Source organism: Camellia sinensis, chromosome 12 (assembly GCF_055761805.1).
Source record: "Camellia sinensis isolate YWXY chromosome 12, ASM5576180v1, whole genome shotgun sequence".
NCBI lineage: Eukaryota > Viridiplantae > Streptophyta > Magnoliopsida > Ericales > Theaceae > Camellia > Camellia sinensis.
In genome coordinates, this window is record NC_138972.1 from 149713986 (window position 1) to 149735437 (window position 21452).

Consider the following 21452-nt stretch of genomic DNA (forward strand, 5'->3'; position numbering starts at 1 on the left):
ATTAAGCAATGTATCAGGCCGGGGCCCAACTTTAAATGACACATAGTTTGGGTTTGGAAAATTACTATTTTACTATGTTATTTTAATTTTTAGTTATTTTAATAGATTAAATATTTTGTATTTAAAAAGATAATTAAATTTTTATATAGTTAAATATTTTGTATTTAAAAAGATAATTAAATTTTTATATAGTTAAATATGATATTTATAAAAATAAAAATAAAATAATTATAAATTTAACGTGACACTTTTTTTTTTTTTTAAATTTTAACCAAAAAAAATCTCCAAAAAAAACCGTTGCAAAACACCTCCGTAATATCTTATCCAACCCGACCCGACACACGCCCCCACCCCCTTCTTCTTTGGGAAAAAACCATTATTTCGATTCGCAGAGCGAAAACCAAGGAGAAGAAGAAGGAAGAGATATGGAGTTGTCATCAGTGTTTGCGAGTCGATTTCATCCCATTTTCCTCACCCAATCCTCACCACCCATTCCAACCTCTTCTTTCTCTCCCTCTTCACCATTGCTTCCCACTTCCAGACCCAACAACCTCAACTCTCCATCATCAACCTCTTCCACTATTTCTTCTACTATTACTAGACCCAACAATGCTTCCCATACTACCCAAAACCCTCTTTCAATTTCACACACCGCAAGACAATCTGCCATTCTCGATATTCAACAATCGTCCGATTTGGACTCTGCTCTTGCCAGGTTATTTATTTATTTATTTTATATGCGTATATGTGTGTTGTCTTTCTTGTGTTTGATATGTGAAATTGTTTTTTTGTGTACGGGTTTGAGGGGATGTGTTGGTGGGTCGTGGATTTTAAGCTGAAATCTCAACTGGGTTTCTTAGTTTGTTGAAAAAAATCGACTTTTGCTTTGAATTTTAATTTTGGGTTTTGTGTGTTTGATATTTGAATTTGTACCCTTCGTTACTTAATTTGTAGTGAAGACGGTTTTGAGGGGATTACTTACTTGACCATGAATTTTAAGCTTCAATCTCAACTGGGTTTCCTAATTAGTAGAAGCAAATCGTTTTTTTATTTGAATGTAAATTGCATAGCTATGTGTTTGATACTTGAATTTGTAGCCTTCTTGCATTTTTTGAAGCGGTTTGTTAAATTTGCTAAATGGTACTTAATTTTAAGTGAAATCTGACCTCGGTTTGAAGTTATGTGTTTGAACTTGTGATGGAGGTTGTACATTTTTCATACGTGAAGTTGTCTCTTCTTCCTTCTCGCACACCGAAAGATGGGTGGGGATTTGTTGTTTGGTAGGTAACAAGCAGAGGTGATTTCACATATCTTTGGTTTTAACATGCCTTCTGGTTGTTTTTCTAATGTATTCTAGAAAAAGGGTGGACATATAAGAGTCAAAATCTTTTAAGATTATTAAAACTGAAATTCAATGTATGTGATGTAACTTTCTTAAAACTATGTGTTCAAATGAGAGAGGGGTTAAAGCATGATGAAGATTAGGTACTCAGCAGTGGTTGGTTTCTTTGTCTTGAATTAACCATGGGGGGAGAATATTGAAGGGCTGGGCACATATATTAGGACATCATGGATGAAGTGGAGAAGTACTGCTGGGCATTTTGTGATAAAAAAAATTCGTGTTGAGTTAAACTGAAAATTATAGATGACAGCTACAATGCTGTCCTTGCTCTTCGGTACAAAATGTCATGAATTAAGAAAGAATATCTTTTGTTGCCTGAAGAGTTTTCTATATATACATATTGACACGTATAATATACTAAGGCCTCCTTTGGGAATAGGCTATTTTAGTAATTTTTTGGCTTTTTGGCTAAAATATGAAGTAAAAAAAATTAGTATTTTTTAGATGACTTTTTAGTTTTTTACGAAAAGATGTGCAAAAAGTAGAGAGAAAAGAGAATCTTTGACTTTTTGGTATAAGTTGGTGGCTTTTTAGTTTTTTTAATAACTTTTTGACTTTTAGGCTAAAACAAACACTTGCCAAACGAGGCCTAAGTGTAGTTAAGAAGATGTTGATTTGTTGGGATAGGTGAGTGACAAGATAGAAAAAGGTAGATTAAGAAGTGAAGGCATATAAGCATAACTACAATTGAGGATAAGCAGGGATTTTGGTTCAAGTTGATGTATGATAAAGACAGCAAGGACACTGGCGAGGAACATTAGGGCCTATGGTTTTGAACTGCATTCTAGATAGAGTTAAAATATTAACTATCCTCGTAACCATCCTGAAGTAAATGTAAAAGGTTTTTGAAGTGAGTTGAGTTTAGTTGTGTTTGGTGTACTCAACTTTTTCTTCTTACGCATCAGCTTCTTTCATCTTTAATGGAAGATATATGATATCAAGTTTTTATAATTTTTATAATCTTTCTTTATATATATGTTTGTGTGTACATAGCTTGTATAGCTTTCTTAGTCAATTCACTAAGACTTTCGTCTTCTTGACATTCTTACATTCTTGACATGCTTTAGTTGGAACTACCATCAAATTAGATGTAAATTCAAACAAACCGTGCACCAACATTTCTTATTTTATTTCAATTTCATGCTATAATTCAGTACACTTCATGTCTAGAATAAGGAAATGGCAATGACAAAATGAATAACCAATACCAAAGCATCCCAAAAATAATTTATCCAATTATTCAGTCTTCATTGTGTTTGGTACAACAACGGAAACATAGATCCTCAAATATGTTAGAGAGAGCTCTCAGTTTGAGCATTTTGGGAGGAGCACGATCAATAAAGTTTCCCATCACATTATGCAATTCCAATAAATGAATTGGATGCCTTTCTTTCCCTTATGCACACATACAACGAATTATGTTTTGAATAAACATGGTGGTTTGCACTTTCAATGACATCATGAAATGCTCAATCATGTTGCACATCCATTGTATGGTCATGATAAATACTTGCCTTATGCACGAGCATAGGTAATTCCACATATTAGTACTGCATTTTGAATAAACATTTTGGTTTGCGCTTTCACCATGATATGCTCAATCATGTAGCACATCCATTTTATGATCATGACAAATATATGCCTTATGCAAGAGCATAGATAATTTTTATTTTTTTAATTCATTGTCTATTGAAGCAAACATATCTTTGTTTCAGCCTCTTGCCACAAATAGAAATTCTGTTTCAGAATATAGATGAAGGGGTCTTGTTTTTACTTGATTTCTCCAGTTCTGAACTGTCTTCTACTGCTATATCTGGAAAGAAAGGATTTTTTTTTGGTTCCATATAGAAGTAGTACTTTTTGAAATTTTCTCAAAACAGGTGATGGTATTTGCTGTTTATAGGTCAGGCGGGATGTTGAGGGTGCAGGACTTGAATATCATTTTGCGCCAGTTTGGGAAGCTAAATAGATGGAAGGAGCTTTCTCAGGTTCTGCAAGTTGAAGACATCTCTTTTCCCTGTGCCACTACTTACATTTCTTTGATTATCTAATCAAAATACTACGACTGTTTTGACCTCTCTGTTTTATTTGCTGAGCTGGGTATACATTCAAATTAAAACAATGTAGATATATATATATATTTCCTTTTTTGGGTCTCAGTGACTTTGCATTTGTTTCTTTTGTATGTAACCAAACCAAACCAAAGCTTTATGATTTCCTTTCCTTTCCCCATCCTTTTGGACCTACTCATTTGTGAAACTCCCGTTCCTATTTTTAGTGACGATAAATTCATCACTAAGGTACTTTATCTTGGTATTATTGCAGCTCTTTGATTGGATGAGAAAAAATGGGAAGATCAGCAGTTCGTCTTATAGCAGTTATATAAAGTTCATGGGGAAGGGCCTTAATCCTGTAAAGGTGCTACAAATATACAATAACATAGAAGATGAGCCAACAAGGAATAATGTCTCCGTCTGTAATTCTGTTCTTAGCTGCCTGATTCGGAATGGCAAATTTGAGAGCAGCATCAGATTGTTTCATCAGATGAAGCAAGATGGTCTCAGACCAGATGTTGTTACATACACTACAGTATGTCTCTTTGATCATAATATTGTTTATTTCCCTTGCACAGTTGCACTTAATAGTTGTCATTCGGTAATGTAAAATTGAGTTGCAGCCAAACTTAGCTAAATGATGAAACAAGAATATGCTCATTTTTTATTTATCAAAAAAAAAAAAAAAAAAAAAAAAGAAAAGAAAAGAAAAGAAAAAGAATATATGCTCATTTAAATGTTCAAAAAGAAAATTAAGTTCATTACAAATATTATTGGAAACAAAATGGAACAAGCACATTATTTTGTGGTCTGTTTGGGAACAGCCAACAAAAGCCATATTTTTATCCATTTATTTTTTTGCCTTTAGTGATTTTTTTAATATTTGTGTCAATTTTATTTTACATTTTTTTAACTTTTCAAGTCTGTTTAGTCTAGAAGTATTTAAAAAGAATTTTTTTTATTATTATTAAAAAAAGCCTTGAGTGAGCTTTTTTCAATTATTTATTTATTTTTATCTTTTTACATCCATCCTATGAAGCACGGACACGGGACACGGACACGGGGATACGCAAATTTTAAAAAAATCAGGGACACGACACGTTGGGGACATGTTTAATATATATAATTTTATTTATTTATTATATGTCTAAAATAAAAAATATATATATTAATTTTTATACAATTACAATAATAATAAAATTAATAAACATATTTTAAAAAAAAAATTAATAAAAAATGAGTGTTTTTAAATAAAAATAATTTATTTTATGAATTTTAAGTTTAACAAAAATAAGGATAAAAAAAAGAAAAAAGAAAAAAGAAAAAAAAAAGAGTGAAGGAAATAAAAGAGGGGAGAGAGAGAGAGAAACGGGTGAAATAAAAAAAGAGAGGAAAGTGAATCAGCAAAAGGGAGCAGTGAAATGAGAGAGAGAGAGAGTAGGTGAAGTCGAAGAAGAGGGAGGAGGAGAAGATGGAGACAGAAGATGGAGAGGACGAGGCGAAGACGAAGAGAGCAGACAAATACCTCAGCTTCTTCATGATCTGAACAGGTTAGACTCCTCTCTTCTCCTCCCTCTATCTCTTTCTCTGTCTCTGTCTATCTCCTCTCATCTCCTCCCTCAATCTTTGTCTTCTCTCCTCCCTTGATCTCTTTCTCTGTCTCCTCTTCTCCCTCGATCTGTTTCTCTCTTTTAGTTAGGGCTTCGATCCACCTCAGGCGTGTCTGGAAAGTGTCACAGCGTGTCCATGGCGTCTCTGACTGCAAAAATTCAAAAAAAAAAAGAGGACACGTTAGAGAGAGTGTCGGACACGTGTGCACCGCGTGTCCGACGTGTGTCCGTGTCCGACACTCGTACGCAGGCCCTAGGGATGTGTCGGTGCTTCATAGCGTCCATCTAGTGTAGTAGAACCTAAAAGTGAGAAGTCAATTGTTTTAGCCTTTTTTTTGTTTTGTTTTGTTGTTGTTGTTGTCTTGAGTGGACTTTTTTCAAAAAAATTTAAAATTTTTTTATTTTACTTTTTAGGTCTACCTAGTCTAGTAAAACCTAGAAGTGTAAAACTTTTTGGGGAAAAAAAAAAGTTCACTAAAGATGAAAAATCTAAAAAAAAAGCTGTTAAAAATGCAATTGCAAAATTGCTTTTTTGGAGGAATCTGAGGAGGAAGTTTTGTGGGATAGGATGAGGCATTTCGCATTAGTCTGGGCTTGTGTGTCTCCTCCTTTAAGGACATTCCCCTTTTTCTGATATCTAGGGATTGGGCTGTTGTTTGCCACTATTAGTGGTGGGATTGTTTTATGTTTTAGTTGTCATTTTTTCGGATTCTAGATGTGATTTCTTCACTTTGTATGAGGACTTCTTGTCCAACTGTTTTTACTTTTTTTTTTCCCCAATAAAATTGTTTTGTTGCTGTTAAAGAAACAAAAAGAAAAGAAAAGCAATTGTAAAATTAGTAAACTTTCATCAATATTGTCTTCAGTTGTCCTTTAGCTGCTTGCAGGCTGCACCAAAGTAAAAAATGGCTACTCCAAGGTGATAGAGTTGCTTCAGGAGCTGAAGTCTAATAGACTGCACATGGACAGCGTAATCTATGGGACACTTATAGCTGTTTGTGCTTCCAATAGTCAATGTGAAGAAGCTGAGAATTTCTTTAACCAGATGAAGGATGAAGGTTATTCTCCTAATATTTACCATTACAGTTCATTGCTCAATGCTTACTCAGTTGACGGAAATTATAAGAAGGCTGACATGTTGGTTCAAGATATGAAATCCGCGGGGTTAGTACCGAATAAGGTTTGTTTTCATGTTATCTTGCATTGTAGGGTTATGTGTTCGAACATTGTGTATTCACTTTAGTTTCTTGTATGCTTGTGGTTTAAGTGTAGGTGTTGATCATGACATTAGTATGCTATCAGCTGCACATGGGCCTGTTTTGGGAAATACTAAGCAATTTAAAAGAAAAAGAAACTAGAAAAACCAGGGTAAATTGGCGAATTCCGATTGGGAGCAATTATTAACAGACATTTTTCTAAAAAGCAGAGATATTTTTAAAATGGAGACATGACCATGTTGGATTTGAATCTTGTGTCCAACACATATAATGTGCTCATGATTTAAAATTGAACTCATGACACTTACTGAGACACTTGCTTACGTAGGAGCAGCACATCTTCCCATTGGAATATGTTTTTACATTTATAGATAGAATTACAAAAAAATAAGTATAATCACATTGGAATAAGACTTTCTTAACTTTTTTCTTTCTCTCCCCCATACCACCCACAAAAAGAAAAAAAGAAAAAGTATACAAAATCCAGGATTGCTTGGTTTTTATTTGCTGCTGCTGCTTGCACTCTCTCTTTTCTCAGTCTTTGTCCCTTTTGAACTTTTATCTTACTATTTGGTATATTGCTCTCTTTAGCTGTCAAGCTTTCACTTACAATATATCCCCCACTATGTTATTTCTGCAGGTTATGTTGACAACATTGTTAAAGGTGTATGTCAGAGGAGGTTTGTTCAAAAAATCAAGAGAATTGTTAACTGAATTGGAAGCTTTGGGTTATGCTGAAGATGAGGTGTGCCTGATTCCTTGTCTGGAACATTACATTCAAAATCTGTTTCAACCATGCCAGGAAAATTCTTAGAAGGCTTCATAACAAACCAAGGATTTGAACCATAAAAATATTATTCAATAAGATTGTGGGAATTTACATAGACTGCTGTCATATTAATTCCACAATTTTTTCTGAGGTTCATCACATCCCATCTTATAATGATTGACAAGATATGACAGTGAAGTTCAGTGTATTTGGGTTTTTTATGGAATCTTTGGCTGTGTTTAGTGAAACTCTCAAATCATAATTCCACCCCTCCATTTGCACCCTCCGTTTGGATAGAGTTTAGAAAATGTGATTCCACCACACATTTCAAAACATATTTCTCTTTCACGTTTGGCATATCTCTCTCTTTCGTCTTCTCCATTCTGAAAAGTAGGGGAATTTTTGAATTTTGTGTCTATCCGGTCATCCTCCCGGACGTCCGGCCGGTTGACCGGAACAGTGTAATTTTTTTTTTTGCCAATCGCCACCTGTTATTTGGAAATAAATAAATATATTTGTTTTTTGATATTTTTTATATATAGAATTTTTTTTTTTACACCAAAATGACAACTTATTTTTTTGAATTGAATGTTAAAAAGAGTTTGGTTATGAGTTTTGAATAGAATTTGCAATAGAGTTTTGAGTTGTGCGTTTGGTTATGAGTTATGACTTTTTGAATTAAGTTTTGAAAACTCTTTTCAAAACTCATAACCAAACAAATTTTCTCAATTCATATGTCGCATCAAAAATTCAAAACTCAATTAAAAAATCTTTTCAAAACTTATAATCAAACAAATTTTCTCTTTTCAAATCATAATTTCAAAACTCACAAACTCAAAATACAACTCTATTATCAAACCATAATTTTAAAACTCTACCAAACGCAACCTTTGTTTTTCTGATTGGGGAACAGGACAATTATTTGTTCTACACGATATGAGGCTTAGATTTGTTGTTGGAATCTGGTATGTGATACCTTTGGCTTCTCCACTAAGAACTGTTCGGGAATTAAGCATATGAAAAGCATCAACGACAAACTGATTTTAAGGGATTTGAAAAGCATCAATGTGACATGATTTCTGAATTAAATTTGCGAAATGTTTATAGAATGTTGAAGTAGAAGTCAAGTATTGGTCCTAATAATAATAATTTCACAATGTAGATTACTTGTTGGTTCCTTTCATGATTGATGCCAGTCAAAATTGTTTTAGTTTTATGTGTTCTTTCATGCTGACATAGGTTTAGGCATGGTTGATCAGCAACAATTTTTTCAATTGTTTGTTCTAAATTGTTCTATAAGGTCCAGCTTTACTTCTGTAGCTCATCAGATGTAGATAATTTGCAGATGCCATACTGTTTATTGATGGATGGCCTTGCAAAGGTTGGACAGATACATGAAGCAAAATCAGTTTTCGAGGAAATGATGAAAAAAAATGTGAAATCTGGTATGTTTTCTGATAAGAGTGAGATTTTTGCATGAAGAAATTTAATGTATAAAGAGAAATAGAGAATTGTATTATTGATTGATATATATTTGTTGTTCTAATTACAATGATTCATGATTCCTATATATAGAAGAGGGTGAGTGTGTAGTAGGTAAGAAGTAGGTGAAGTGGAGGTGGTAGTGGTGTAGTGGGTTAGGTTTAGTGGAGTAGGTGAGGTGGTAGTGGTGTAGTGGGTTAGGTTTAGTGGAGTAGGTTTAAGTGGGTGAAGTAGGTGATAAATTTTAACAGCCCCCCGCAAACTCAAGGGGGATAGGAACTAGCCAACTTGAGTTTGGAGAGAGTAACAAAACAAGAAAATACATAAAAATAAAAGAGGATAGGTGACACTCTATGGTCGTGTCAGACCATTGGTGAAGACACTGGATGGTGGTGTCATAACGTTGTAGAGGACACTGTATGGTGGTGTCATAATGGTGTAGAGGACACTGGATGGCGGTGTCAGACCGCTGTAGAAGACAGTTTATGGGGTCATGTCGGACCGTTGTAGCAGACAATGTTGTGACAGTTGTTGTGACAGTTTACGGAGTCTTGCTGGACCCTTGTAGAAACTAACCGGAATCAATGTCGGGACAGTTTACAGAGTCTTGTCGGACCCATAAAGGAGCTAACCGGAATCAATGTCGGGACAGTTTATAGAGTCTTGTCGGACCCATGTAGAAGACAGTTTATGGGGTCATGTCGGACCGATGTAGAAGACACTGTATGAGTGTGTATATAGGCTGCCCAAAAGATATACATGTAGATATATATATCGAACCCTCAAAAGTCGCGCCCTCAAAAGGCGCGCCCACTTCATCAAAAGGCGTGCCCGACAGAAAGCGTCGAGCCATCAAAAGGTGAGCCGGAGACGCGGCGAGGCACGTGACTACCTTGGCTTGCGCGCCCGTTTTGTCGTCTGTCGGCAAGTGGCGCGCGATGCGCGGATCGGCCCTGGCTATTTAAACCAAGGGTGAGGCGGAGGCTGTGCAAACCAGTCTGAAACCGCCGAACATTTGCATTCTGAAATACTCTGTGTTTTCTGAGAGAGAAACTCTGTAACCAACTGTTACACTCTGGATCCAACCCTTCTCTGAAAGTACCAGTCGGAAAGCGCTGTTTCGCTGAAACACTCAGCAACCCATAACATGGCCTCTTCTTCCCGTCCAGCTACCCAGAACATGGCCTCTTCTTCCCGTGGTCTGCTTACTCTCTTTCCCGACCTCAACGAGTCCACAAGAGAGATAACCGGTGCGGTTGCCCTTGAACCTCAACCAAACGCCCCTGAGTTTGCTCCGTTGACCTTTCCTATGCGGTCTGTGGAGCAAAGAATGGCAGCGCAATCAGATATTGAGGCGAATCAGTATACATTGAAGTCATGTGTGGAAACCATGACTGCGGTCACAAACTTGTCGCACCGGCTGCAGAGTAGGACAAATGAGGTGCAGCAGTTAAACGCCCAACTGGCTCTGCTCCAATGCATGTATAAGGATGCGCGAGCAGAGATAAGTGTGCTAAAGGCGGAAAATAAGGAGCTGAAGCGGAAGGCCACCGTTATGTTCCGATTTGGAGGTCCGCCATATGCTGTAGTGGAGGAGCAGGGTGGAGTGATCGTGCCCAGTGGAGTGGGAAACACGGAGGCAACACCGTCAAGGGCCGCCCAGGACGGAGGCAAGAAGAAAAGACCGGCGGAATAGGCGAAGAAGTGAGGTCGGTTGGTGGCCGGCTGCAGAAAAGAAAACAAAGCTTTTGGTGTTGTGTGGTGGTTTGTTGTTGTTGTTGTTGTTGTTTTTTTTTTTTTTTTTTTTTTTTTTTTTTTGGTGTAAAATTGTGATCGGGGTTGATCCCTGAGATGAATAAAATATGGTTTGGTGTGCAAAGCTATAAGGTATGAATGGAATTGGAAAAAGATTAAAAATAATGTGAAAGAAAAAAATAAAGAAAGAAATAAAAATATATTTGAAATCAAAATGAAAGATGGGGAAATAAGGAAAGTGGTTTGGAAAAAATAAATAAAAATAATGGATTTTGAAATCAAACGGAGGAGAGAGAGGGGACAATTTTGCTAAGCGGAGTGGTTGAAACCCCATTTGGTTTGGCTGCCATCATTTCACCATTGGCAGTAAGCCCATTACCAGAGTGACCAACTGGATGTGAAGAAACAGAGATAGGGCTGGAAAGGCCAGAGTTAGGTGGAGTATTATTAGTGGGTTGATTGCCAAGAACACCATCTCCCCCAGTCTGCTTGGAGGTAGGGACCTGCACCTGAGCTCTTGGTTGTGCCTTGTTAGAAGCCCCATTTCCAGCCAAGAACATAATAGCCTGAGCCTTCTCAGGAGAGATATCATTATACACGTTCACTGTTCCCGCATAGAAGATGGTCAATTGAGGAGGAGCCCTTTGAAAATGCTGAGTCAATTGAGGAGGAGCCCTTTGAAAATGCTGAGTCTTTACATCCTTCAACAGCCTCTTCCTTCACAACAACTACAGAATCCTTAGAATTCAAACCCAAGAAATCTCTCTCTCCTTTTTGCTGCAGTTAGAAGCATTCTCGCAGATGAGAGTTTTGCATTTTCTCTCTCTACTTTCTCTTTCTAGCTACTAGTCTGCCAAAACGGTTTGTGGGGGAGAATTTGGCTTTAGGGTTTGGTGGTTGCAGTAGCAGAGAGCTGCTACTCTGTTTTTGATCTGCAGAATTTGAGTGCTTTGACTTGGATTTAGAGTTGGGTTTGTTGAGTTCCTTTCTCACGCAGCAGCTGAGAAAGTTCTGCAGAGCTTCAATGGTACTACAATGCCAAATACCGAGCAAACTTTCCGCCTAAATTGGGCAACCTTCAGCGCAGGTGCGGCGCCGCCAGCAAGAGTAGGGCGGAAGCAGCGGAAGCTTAAGGGGCCAGAGGCGGCAGCCCGTATTCCGACAGTGACGCACCTTCTCATGTAAGAAGAGAGCATGTACTACCACCACAACCCAGATCATGAGACCAACAATAGTCAACAACAGCAGATTCAAGCCCAGCAATACTCAGATTACTATGCATTTAGAGGCCATGAGGTGTACCAAACACCATTCAAGGAGGGGAAGAAAAGAGGGCTGAGAAGCTTGATCAGAAGCAGGTTGGCCATAGGAAGTCCATTGATACATTTGGACAGAGGACTTCACAGGATAGAGGTGTCACAAGGCATAGATGGACTGGTAGATATGAAGCCCATCTATGGGACAACAGTTGTAAGAAAGTTGGAAGATGCAGGAAAGTGAAGGTATGTGTACAAAATTCCAGCGGGCAGCGAAGGCAAGGTTGCCGGCCGGCTGCCCGCCGGTGAGAAAACAAAATACGGTCCTAAATCTTATGGCTCTGATACCATGAAGAAATTTAATGTATAAAGAGAAATAGAGAATTGTATTATTGATTGATATATATTTGTTGTTCTAATTACAATGATTCATGATTCCTATATATAGAAGAGGGTGAGTGTGTAGTAGGTAAGAAGTAGGTGAAGTGGAGGTGGTAGTGGTGCAGTGGGTTAGGTTTAGTGGAGTAGGTGAGGTGGTAGTGGTGTAGTGGGTTAGGTTTAGTGGAGTAGGTTTAAGTGGGTGAAGTAGGTGATAAATTTTAACATTGCAAGACCCTCTTAAACATCAATCTGTGTGTCCTACCATGTATGATCCATGATGAGCCTAGATGTTGCTTTTTTCCCTTGGTTTGAAAGGCTTTCCTTTTAATGGATAACAAATGTATTCGACTTTTTAGAATGTTGTTTCAATTGACTCAAATACTTTGCCTTGTAATCCTCTGGTTTTATGTCGCAGCAGTTTTGTAATCTCTTTCTTTTTTCCCATTTATATTTCTTCCTTTCTATTCCTCTCTTTCTATCCTCGTTTTTGGGGGAGTAATTATCACGTGTGCATAATTGTTGTTCATGGATCTCAGGGAAAGGTCACTCAGAAATGCCCTTTTAACATTGAATGTTTTTTCTTCACTGTCAGCTTAAGTAATTGACAACTATATACACATCTTTTTTTTCCCCTTTTTTTTTTCAATTGAGATTTCCTGCTTGAGATGATATGATGACTAATTTATAAAAAAGCTATGTATTTTCCGTTTCATTATATTTTAGGACTGTTTGCTGAATATATGTACCTGGGATTGTGCATAATCTGGTGTCTTTGCTGGAAATATTAAAATTTCTTTTGTATACGTACAGATGGATATGCCCACAGTATTATGATATCTTCCTTTTGCCGAAGTGGGTTATTTGAAGAGGCAAAGCAATTGGCTTGTGATTTTGAAGCCACATATAACAAATACGACTTGGTTATTATGAATACAATGCTCTGCGCCTACTGCAGAGCAGGAGAAATGGAGAGCGTTATGAAAATGATGAAGAAAATGGATGAATTAGCAATCAGTCCCGATTGGAACACCTTTAATATTCTAATAAAATATTTTTGTAAGGAGAAATTATATTTGCTTGCTTATCGTACTATGGAGGACATGCACAAGAAAGGCCACCAACCAGAGGAGGTATGATTTCTTTTTCCTCTTAAAGGTAAGTTTGGGGATCAGTTTGGATCATTAAATTCACCATTTTGGAATGAAAGTGTACCACAAAACGTAAATTGTTTGGGTGTTAGTGTATCCTAGTAACACTGGCTCTTTCGAGGTTGTTCTTTACCTGCAGGAACTTTGCTCCTCCTTAATTTTCCATCTGGGTAAAAATGGTGCCCATCCAGAGGCGTTTTCTGTATACAATATGTTGAGATATAGCAAAAGAACAATGTGCAAGTCCCTTCATGAGAAGATTCTGCATATCCTTATAAAAGGGCGACTTCTCAAAGATGCATATGTAGTAGTCAAGGTATGCTATATTGATTAATGAAATCGTAAATATTATTTATTTATTTGTAGATAAAATGTTCTCTTAAATTTCTTATCTCACAGGATAATGCAAAGTTGATCTCCGAGCCTGCTACGAAGAAGTTTGCAACCTCGTTTCTTAAATCGGGTAATATAAACATGGTAAATGATGTTATAAAGGCTATCCACAGTTCTGGCTACAAAATTAATCAGGTAATGTAATTGATTTCTATACGGTAAGCAATTTGCATATTGGTCTCATAAATGAATCCTGCATTTTATCAATTATTCTTGAATTGTCTTGAAATATTATAAAGGGTTAAATATACTTTTCACCCTTGTACTTTGACTTAAATTTCGCTTTGATCCTTATAGTTTCAAATTGAACAATTTGATCCCTACAATAGTTTTAGTTTGCCCCTTCCGTTCAAGTTGGAGGTTATAGTTAATGATTTTAGAACACTTGTTTGTCTCCTAAGGTGGTGTATACTTAGGAAAAATTAATGGAAATTTGGACTGAAGGACCACATTGAAACTAGATTTAAAGTGAAATTTAGGTTAAAGTGCGGAGGTTAACAGTGTAATTAACCCTATATATAATTTCCACATTTCATAATTTCTAAGTTATTCCAAATAACTATTGAATGACATGTTTTGCTTTCGAACTTCTTAACATATTCCACTTTTCATACTTAGAAGTTTGTCTAGAAACTTTTTCGCATTTAATGAGCTATAATTTTCTAGAATAACTCCTGCATAATATATTATGCGGGAGTTATTTCAGGGGAGGCTTTTTTTTAGGCCAAATCTAAAAAAATCTCTAGAGAAGGCTTATTTCAGGCCAATAATCATAAATATTTCATTAACTATTAATTTATGAACCCCATATTTGCGATGATTCTTACGGGACTTGGACTCGGCCCTGTGCATTTCAGGGACTCTTTCATATGGCCATATCACGATATGTCACGCAACCTGAAAAGAAGGAACTGCTTCTCCAGTTGCTACAATGGATGCCGGGTCAAGGCTATGTGGTTGATTCATCAACACGAAACTTAATCCTCAAAAACTCGGACTTGCTTGGACGCCAACTCACTGCTGAGATATTGTCCAAACAACATACGGTATCAAAAGCATTAAGATCTAGTGAAATGAAAGATAAATAAAGTTCTCAGAATCGAGACATTTCAGGTAAAATCCCATCCCATTGTTTGGCTTACGCTTTGAAAAGATAAATGAGCATATGTCCAACCCCTTCTTTGAATTTTTTTTGAAAAAAGTTCTCAGGAACCAGAGTGCCAACTACTACATGACATTGCCGGTTTGCAGAATGCATCAATGAATCAGTAACATGCACGAACGGAAATGAGTTTTAGGGGTTTACTTGTGAGACCCATTGGCTATCAGGGAGCCCTTTCGCACAAAGGTACAACTATTCAGCACGAGCATGAGGTATGTGTGCAACACAAAGGTAGCATGTTACCTTCAGATAATCATGATAGGATATTCATCTGCCGTGTAGAAATGTGATCAATTTATTCACCGCACCCCATTAAAAATAGTAAACTGTAAACACTACGAAGCACCCCCTTAATGTTGCAGACCTGGTTTGTCATAAAGCTTCAAGCTTATTGTCAAGGAAGGTATAATTGATTATTGTAAAATTCCTAGCCTCTATTTTTTTGGATTTTTTTTTTAATTTTTATAATCCTATCAATAAATCTGTGCTTGTTGATGGCTTTATGAATCAAAAAAACAATGGAAAAACAGGATGAAAACTTTAAATTTCTGTGTTAGTATTGCGTAATTCCTTTCTCCAAATTTGACTTAATTTTTTTTTTTATTGCCAATTCTCAAAATACCCTTGTGGGGTACGATTTCCGTCAATTTTGGACAAAAAAATGGTTTTAAATTAGTTCAAAACCACATAAGATATTTTTTTTTATTTTTTATTTTTGCTATTTTTAAATATCAAGGGTGAAATGTTGCACAGGTAAAGTGAATTTTGACTCATTTATTTAAAAAAAAAAAAAAAAAAAAACTACTTTCACCAACAAATTAAGTTCAACATAATTTCCGGTAGGGCTGGGGACTGGGCAGTTTTCCTTTATTGAAACTCTCTCTATTTTGAAACTCTGTATGGAACAAAATCACACTGCAAGAGATCCTTTCAAGGGTAAATTACTTGGAAGTCCTAATTACTGGAGGATAAATTTATTTAGTCTTATACCTTTTTGAATATTCTTGAAAGTCTATTATGTATTTTTTTTTCTTCATTCTTCTTTGTGTTCGATTGTCTCTCTTTCTCTTCTTGATTTTTGGTGATCGGCGCCTATACCTTGTTTCTTTTCTCTCTTTATAATATATAGTCATCGGTGATTGACGACCATCATTGTTTGGAATTTACCGGTAATCACTGACTATTGACTCCTTACTTCATCCTTACCGACGGTGAAAGAGATAAGTTTTCGACAAAGAAGATTAGTAGATCTATTCAAATCTAAATGAGATTTGAGTAAATCTATACGAGATCTAACTAGATCTAAACCAAAAATAGTTGCTGGAGTATAATATTCTCTCTAAATTTGTTTTTGTCATTCGATTTCTTAATTTTTTTTACATTTTCTCTACTACACACTTATATTTTCCTATTTTAATGAAGAAAATTTTAAATTCTGAACAAGTTGTTTTTAAGTTTTAGTTACAGACTGTGAAAACTATAAAATTTTACAGTTTCGGTTTTTTTGGTACTTAAATTAATCATGCTTTAAAATTGTAAAATTTTAAAATTCTAACATTCTTTAGAACTGTAAAATTTTACAATTTTATAACATGTTTTTTAGTTTGATTAATAAGGATAAATGCTCAAAGTTTACTTTTCAGTTTGAGCAATATTGAAGATTATTTGCTTAAATCTTACAAAAATTGAAAAATAATATATTTTTTCCCGTTGTTTTTTTTTTTTTTTTTTTGCCCCTTTTTAGTTTATCAATATTTAACACATTTTGCTATATTTTTTTCACTATAATTTCTCTATTTTTTCTTTTTCTTTTTCTTTTTTTGGCAATATTCTAGATATTACAGTGAGTCTTCGATGATATTCTTGATGTTCAACGAACATTTTGGACATTCTGGCGACTTCCAGTGACGTTCGGAACACTCTGGCGAATTTTCTAATGTTGAAAATTTGGGCAAATCTTTAGTGGCTGTTTGACGGAAATCCGATGGTGGTGAGATGTAACAACGTTTTTGAAGTTATAAAAAAAAAAGGGTAATAATTAAAAATATATAGAAGTAATTAGTATAAGTGTTTTATTTTGAAAATTAAGTAAATTTTAAACTTGGTGTGTGAGATTTACTGGTATGTGCCCCATCTTTCAATAAGCAAATTTTATTCATGGCCCAAAATAAGGTCTGACCCAATACCTTTAGGCCTGGTTTGGAGTGTTTCATAAAAGTCAAAAAGTTATAAAATTTGTTTTAAAAAATTATCACTATTCACAAATTAAAAATATTAAAAAATTAATATACATAATATTTTAATCAAACAAAATTTACACATTTTTTGGGGCTGAATTGACCCTTTCGTACCGTGAGAGGGAAAAAAAAAATTACATATATAAAATCACTAAGTTAGACGGAAATGTTGAGCCGTGGGGGCCCACCACGGGTCATGTTTTGATAATCCGAATTGTTCAATATGTAGAACTCGTCCAGAACTATATGCCCGTAAAAAATCATGTTAATCGGAAATCGGTAACTATATGATCAAATTAGTTTTGTATAAAAAATGGATGGTGTTATAGTTAACAGTTGACAAAAAAAACTAACACGATCAGATAGCTATTGATATCCAATAAATGTGATTTTTTATAAGCATATAGTGCTCGACGAATTCTATACATTGACAGTTCCGATTAGCAAAACGGGACCCGTGGTGGGCCCTCATAGGCTGAACAGCACCGTCCAATTTATGCCCGAAAAAGAGAGAATCAATCTCCTACCCCTACCCCTCTGCCCCTTACGCTTCCGATCGAACGGTCTATTCCATTCTTAGGCCAAGTTTGGCATACCCAAAATAATCTATCTTTTTATTTTTTTATCTTTTTTCTATCACATCACCTTTCTACTTTTCTGCACATCTTTTCGTAAAAAGACAAAAAGTACACTTATTTAGATCATCCCAAACAACCCTATACACTTATTTATATAATTTTTTAATACACATTTTTTCATAAAAAATTAAAAAATTAACCCAAACATCCATATTTTTTTCCTTAACTTTTAGTCCAAAAAGACAAAAAATACACTTATTTAAGACACCCCAAACAATCCCTTAAACACCTCAAAAATTCAAATGTGCTTTTTTGTATCTATATATTAATTTTAATAATATTTTTTATTTTTTACATTGTAAAATTTATTATTTAAAAAAATCATTTTTCTTCCCATCTATTTTATTGTGGCATTTTTAGACAAATCAGAGTCTTTTTTTTGGAATTTTTTTTTTTTTGGAACAACGAATGTCTTATTTACTATTGAGGGCCTATGTTCGACAGGGAGTACTCCTATTAACTATACAAGAACATGTATTTTAAATTGCGGCTTCTATATATATATATATATATATATGATTGGGGCCTAAAGCGATAGTTTAATGATAAGTCTCATGTAACAGTAATTATATATGAAGTTTGTAAACATTACTTTTTCACATAAAATGACAGGGTCCATAGGGACCAAAAAAACTAAAAATATGAATTTAAAAATTATTATTATAAATTTTACACAATATTTATATGAGTGTGGGTAGTGTATGTAGTGGGTTCCACAACCATGTATTATTGTACACAATTATACATAATTTTTTTGAATTCTCAAGCATTTCTGATTCACTGGCTGGTTGCTGCAAATTGATCACCACGAACCACAGCTAAAACCTGCAATGGTATTATTATCACATTAGAACTACCAAATTGATTTAAAATTGATACCACTACTAGGGTTTGTTTTTAAAACCACTTATGATTTCAATAAGGGAAAACACAAAGTTAAGAGAATCCCACTGTGTATTTATTAATGTAAATTTTAGTAACCATAGTGAATACCACCACCACCACCACAATATAAATATTACCAAACCTTCCCAAACCAAACCAACATAAAAATTAGAAGAGAAAAATTAAAAATTAAAAATAATGAATAATAAATTGTATATTATAAAATTAAACAATTTATTTTAATTCAATACTAAAATTTTTATCATCCAATTTTGCAGCGTTCAATTTTTCAGTAACCATAGTTAATCTCACGTGTTTACCAATGTAAATTTCACTGTGTTCGTGTTTAGTGACATGAAAATATGATCATAAAAAAAAAAAAAACCCGTTTATGTATAATATTGAATAAAACCAAATAGACCTGTAAACTAGGCAAATAATAAACCATAGTAAGTCAAAACATACCTCACTTATGGAAAATTTGTGAGCCCCAGCATTATTGTTTAGACAGAGCAAGGCAGCTCGTGCAATGTGATTGACAACCTCGGAGTCACTGCTCATCTCCATTAACCTCGAATCCATCACTTGGTTGAGTGAACCATTTTCCAGATACGGAATTGCCTGTTGTTCCACAAATACAAATATGTCAAAACAAACTTGATAACCTTGGTACTCATGCCAACTTCAAAATGAATGCTATGTGATTATAACTTTTCGGATGTGCTAAATAAGTCGATTCTTTGATTACAAAATATAAAAAATAGTTTTTAAAAAAAATCAAAAAATTATTAAAAAAGTCAATTTCAAACACTCTGGTAACTAGGAACAATATTTAAGTTCTAGCTTAATAATCAGGTTATTGTTTTTATATTTTTTGTTCACATTCTTGTTTTGAGATTAAAGTATGCTTACCTTAGTCCACATTGGATAGGATCTCAGAGGAGTGAATTGGGTATAGAAAAAATTTCATATTATTCACACAAATTTGTGGCATCGCTTGGCTTGGTTAGTCTTGTTTTGAGATTATTCTTTTGAAAAAAACAATGCTACAAATGACTTCATAAAGTGTTCTAAGAACATTTCTTAGCAAACATTAAATGATTATATATTATTTAATAATTCACTTTTATGGGGGAATGTACAACTATTTTAAGCATGATAACAAATGTTCTGAGGATATCTATTAACAAGACTTTTTTTTTCTTATAATCTTTTGGTTGGCTACTTTCTATGATATTGTTGGGTGGGGGGGTTGTTGAATGCCAGGGATTGGTATAAAATTCAGTATCAACATTCAATTTGTAGTAATTATTCATGAAGCTTATGAGGGAGGTTGGATTCTCTGTCTGGAATTTTTTCTGTCTCCTTATTCTAAAGCACCTCGCTACTACACGATGTCTCTCTCTAATCTAATCATATGGTAGAGAGCAACCTTGAGACAAGAAGACATGAGAGATCCAAAGAAAGAATTTCCTTTCTTTCTAGGAGATCACCATTGATATATATATATATATATATAGAGAGAGAGAGAGAGAGAGAGAGAGAGAGCCTAGACAGCTTACCCAATCAATTAAGGACAGACCCTTTTTCTTCTGAAAAAGGCGGGCACTCTTCCCTGTTATGAGCTCAATGAGGAAGATCCCATAGTCATTTACATCACCCCAAAGCCTGTTTTCTTGATCTTCAGTATTATTCATGCATCTTCAACCAAACCATGCATCAAAATACAATTAATTCTAGTTAGCATCTCAATTAAGATGAAACAATTGAAGTAACTTTTGGTTAATTGAGCAACATATTATAACAAAAAAGAAAAATGAAAAAAGAAAGAAGTTAAAAAGAAGATTTCTTACTGATCAGCTGGTGAATCGTCTTTACATGGATTATCATCTTTGATCCACTTGGGTGTACTGTTGAAGATGGAAAGCTTGAATGCATGACAGTCAAAAGACCAAAACTTTTAGTTTAATTTTAAGGTTTAACTGTTGTACAATACAGTGAGGGCTTTTCTGAGCAATTCTAGGTAGTCAAAAGAAAAAAGAATGGGCGTGAAAGTGATACATTTTTATAATGAAAAGGCCAAAATGTATAGATTCGGTGCTATTCACTAATAGTTGAGAGAGTCTTAGTAAAATTAACCCACAAATTTACCACATTTCTCTTTTTTTCTTTCCTCATCAAATCCAAAATTCAAATGCAGCCTTAATTGCAATCATTCCCAAAGAAGAATGGTGGACTTACCATTACAGAGGAACCATGAGAAAATACAACATGAGGGGAACAGACACAGAGGTCAGCAATAGGTCCATCAACACACTCCTCATGAAGATAGCGTAAGCCTATCCCTATTTCCAGAGCAATGTACCACCTAACCCTCCACGAAAGCCTCTTAGCCAACTCATCACCTACAAAAAAACATACTTATTGTGCACCTCAATTTAAAAAATTCATTATAATACTGGCAAAAATGTGTAAGATATTATTTTAAATGATTTAAATTTCTAAACAAGAAATCAATCACAAGAACAGTGATACAAAATAAGAACAGAAAAAGTTGAATTACTAGGCAAGCAATTCTTACAGAGTAAGTTCATTTCAATGGTGCCACTACAAGGATAGTCAAATAGCAAGAACACAGAAGCATCAGTGCAGCAATACTGACCAGAACTGGTCATCATTTGCAGCGAAACGCTTGACTAGAACCGGTGTTTCCTGGCAAATCCCCTCAAAAGTCTGTTTATCAACCTCTGGTTCTTCCTCGACAAGGTTCTCGATGGCAAAGCCATTAGTGATCGCTTCAAGCTCATTACTGGTGAAAGCTCGAAGGAAAGCAGTCCTCCATGAAAGCGGGTACCAACAGGGACTCTGAGGGGTTGGTGCAGGTACACATGTTTTTTCAATAAAAGCATTGAGAGGTTCTTCATCTTGGAGTGGTATGTCACGTTCACTGGCACCAGTGAAAGCCTCATGATCATCAACCTTTCCACACTCTGTTGGCCATTGTTGATCGTACTCAGAAGTTCTTGACGGCATTAATGTCACGACGCCTTTCTCCTTCATCAT

At 35.1% G+C, this 21452-nt stretch overlaps 3 protein-coding genes across 6 annotated transcripts; 1 reads left to right on the forward strand and 2 right to left on the reverse strand.

Moving 5' to 3' along the window:
* Positions 1-323: 323 nt before the first annotated feature.
* On the forward strand, positions 324-15053 carry EMB3103 (Pentatricopeptide repeat (PPR) superfamily protein). Of its 4 annotated transcripts, none has more exons than XM_028200428.2 (11): positions 324-715; positions 3306-3390; positions 3728-3991; positions 5944-6246; positions 6924-7028; positions 8398-8497; positions 12737-13056; positions 13214-13390; positions 13474-13602; positions 14325-14580; positions 14670-15053. In XM_028200428.2, exons 1-10 carry the CDS (start codon positions 426-428, stop codon positions 14553-14555), a joined length of 2004 nt encoding a protein of 667 aa, XP_028056229.1. In that variant the 5' UTR covers positions 324-425; the 3' UTR covers positions 14556-14580; positions 14670-15053. The 4 variants fall into 4 exon arrangements, with proteins under 4 accessions (XP_028056229.1, XP_028056230.1, XP_082753847.1 ...); XM_028200429.2 differs by having other exon boundaries at positions 351-715; positions 14719-15053; XM_082897721.1 differs by having other exon boundaries at positions 365-715; positions 3306-3502.
* On the reverse strand, positions 10563-11470 carry LOC114305242 (protein TIFY 6b-like). The gene is made up of 3 exons (XM_082898039.1): positions 11336-11470; positions 10966-11066; positions 10563-10931 (listed from the first exon to the last, which is right to left on the reverse strand). Exons 1-3 carry the CDS (start codon positions 11468-11470, stop codon positions 10568-10570), a joined length of 600 nt encoding a protein of 199 aa, XP_082754165.1. The 3' UTR covers positions 10563-10567.
* A 3228-nt stretch (positions 15054-18281) lies between the features above and the next one.
* On the reverse strand, positions 18282-21452 carry LOC145803973 (protein CLAVATA3 INSENSITIVE RECEPTOR KINASE 5-like). Its single transcript, XM_082897373.1, has 7 exons — positions 21052-21452; positions 20911-20996; positions 20631-20794; positions 20243-20316; positions 19952-20090; positions 18855-19010; positions 18282-18329 (listed from the first exon to the last, which is right to left on the reverse strand). The coding sequence occupies exons 1-7, from the start codon at positions 21450-21452 to the stop codon at positions 18282-18284; spliced, it is 1068 nt and encodes a 355-aa protein (XP_082753499.1).

Bases quoted from the DNA above. Each gene is read 5' to 3' on its own strand.
- LOC114305242 (XM_082898039.1), bottom strand. From the start codon at position 11,470: ATGAGAAGGTGCGTCACTGTCGGAATACGGGCTGCCGCCTCTGGCCCC. The intron at 11,067-11,335 runs GTATTTGGCATT...TTCTAACTGCAG, and splicing joins TTAGGCGGAAAGTTTGCTCG to CAAAAAGGAGAGAGAGATTT. The intron at 10,932-10,965 runs GGGCTCCTCCTC...GCATTTTCAAAG, and splicing joins AAAGACTCAGCATTTTCAAA to GGCTCCTCCTCAATTGACCA.
- LOC145803973 (XM_082897373.1), bottom strand. From the start codon at position 21,452: ATGATGAAGGAGAAAGGCGTCGTGACATTAATGCCGTCAAGAACTTCT. The intron at 19,011-19,951 runs GTAAGCTGTCTA...GTGGAACAACAG, and splicing joins GTCTGTCCTTAATTGATTGG to GCAATTCCGTATCTGGAAAA. The intron at 18,330-18,854 runs GTATGTTTTGAC...ATACCATTGCAG, and splicing joins ACAAATTTTCCATAAGTGAG to GTTTTAGCTGTGGTTCGTGG.
- EMB3103 (XM_028200428.2), top strand. From the start codon at position 426: ATGGAGTTGTCATCAGTGTTTGCGAGTCGATTTCATCCCATTTTCCTC. The intron at 716-3,305 runs GTTATTTATTTA...TGCTGTTTATAG, and splicing joins TTGGACTCTGCTCTTGCCAG to GTCAGGCGGGATGTTGAGGG. The intron at 3,391-3,727 runs GTTCTGCAAGTT...GTATTATTGCAG, and splicing joins GATGGAAGGAGCTTTCTCAG to CTCTTTGATTGGATGAGAAA.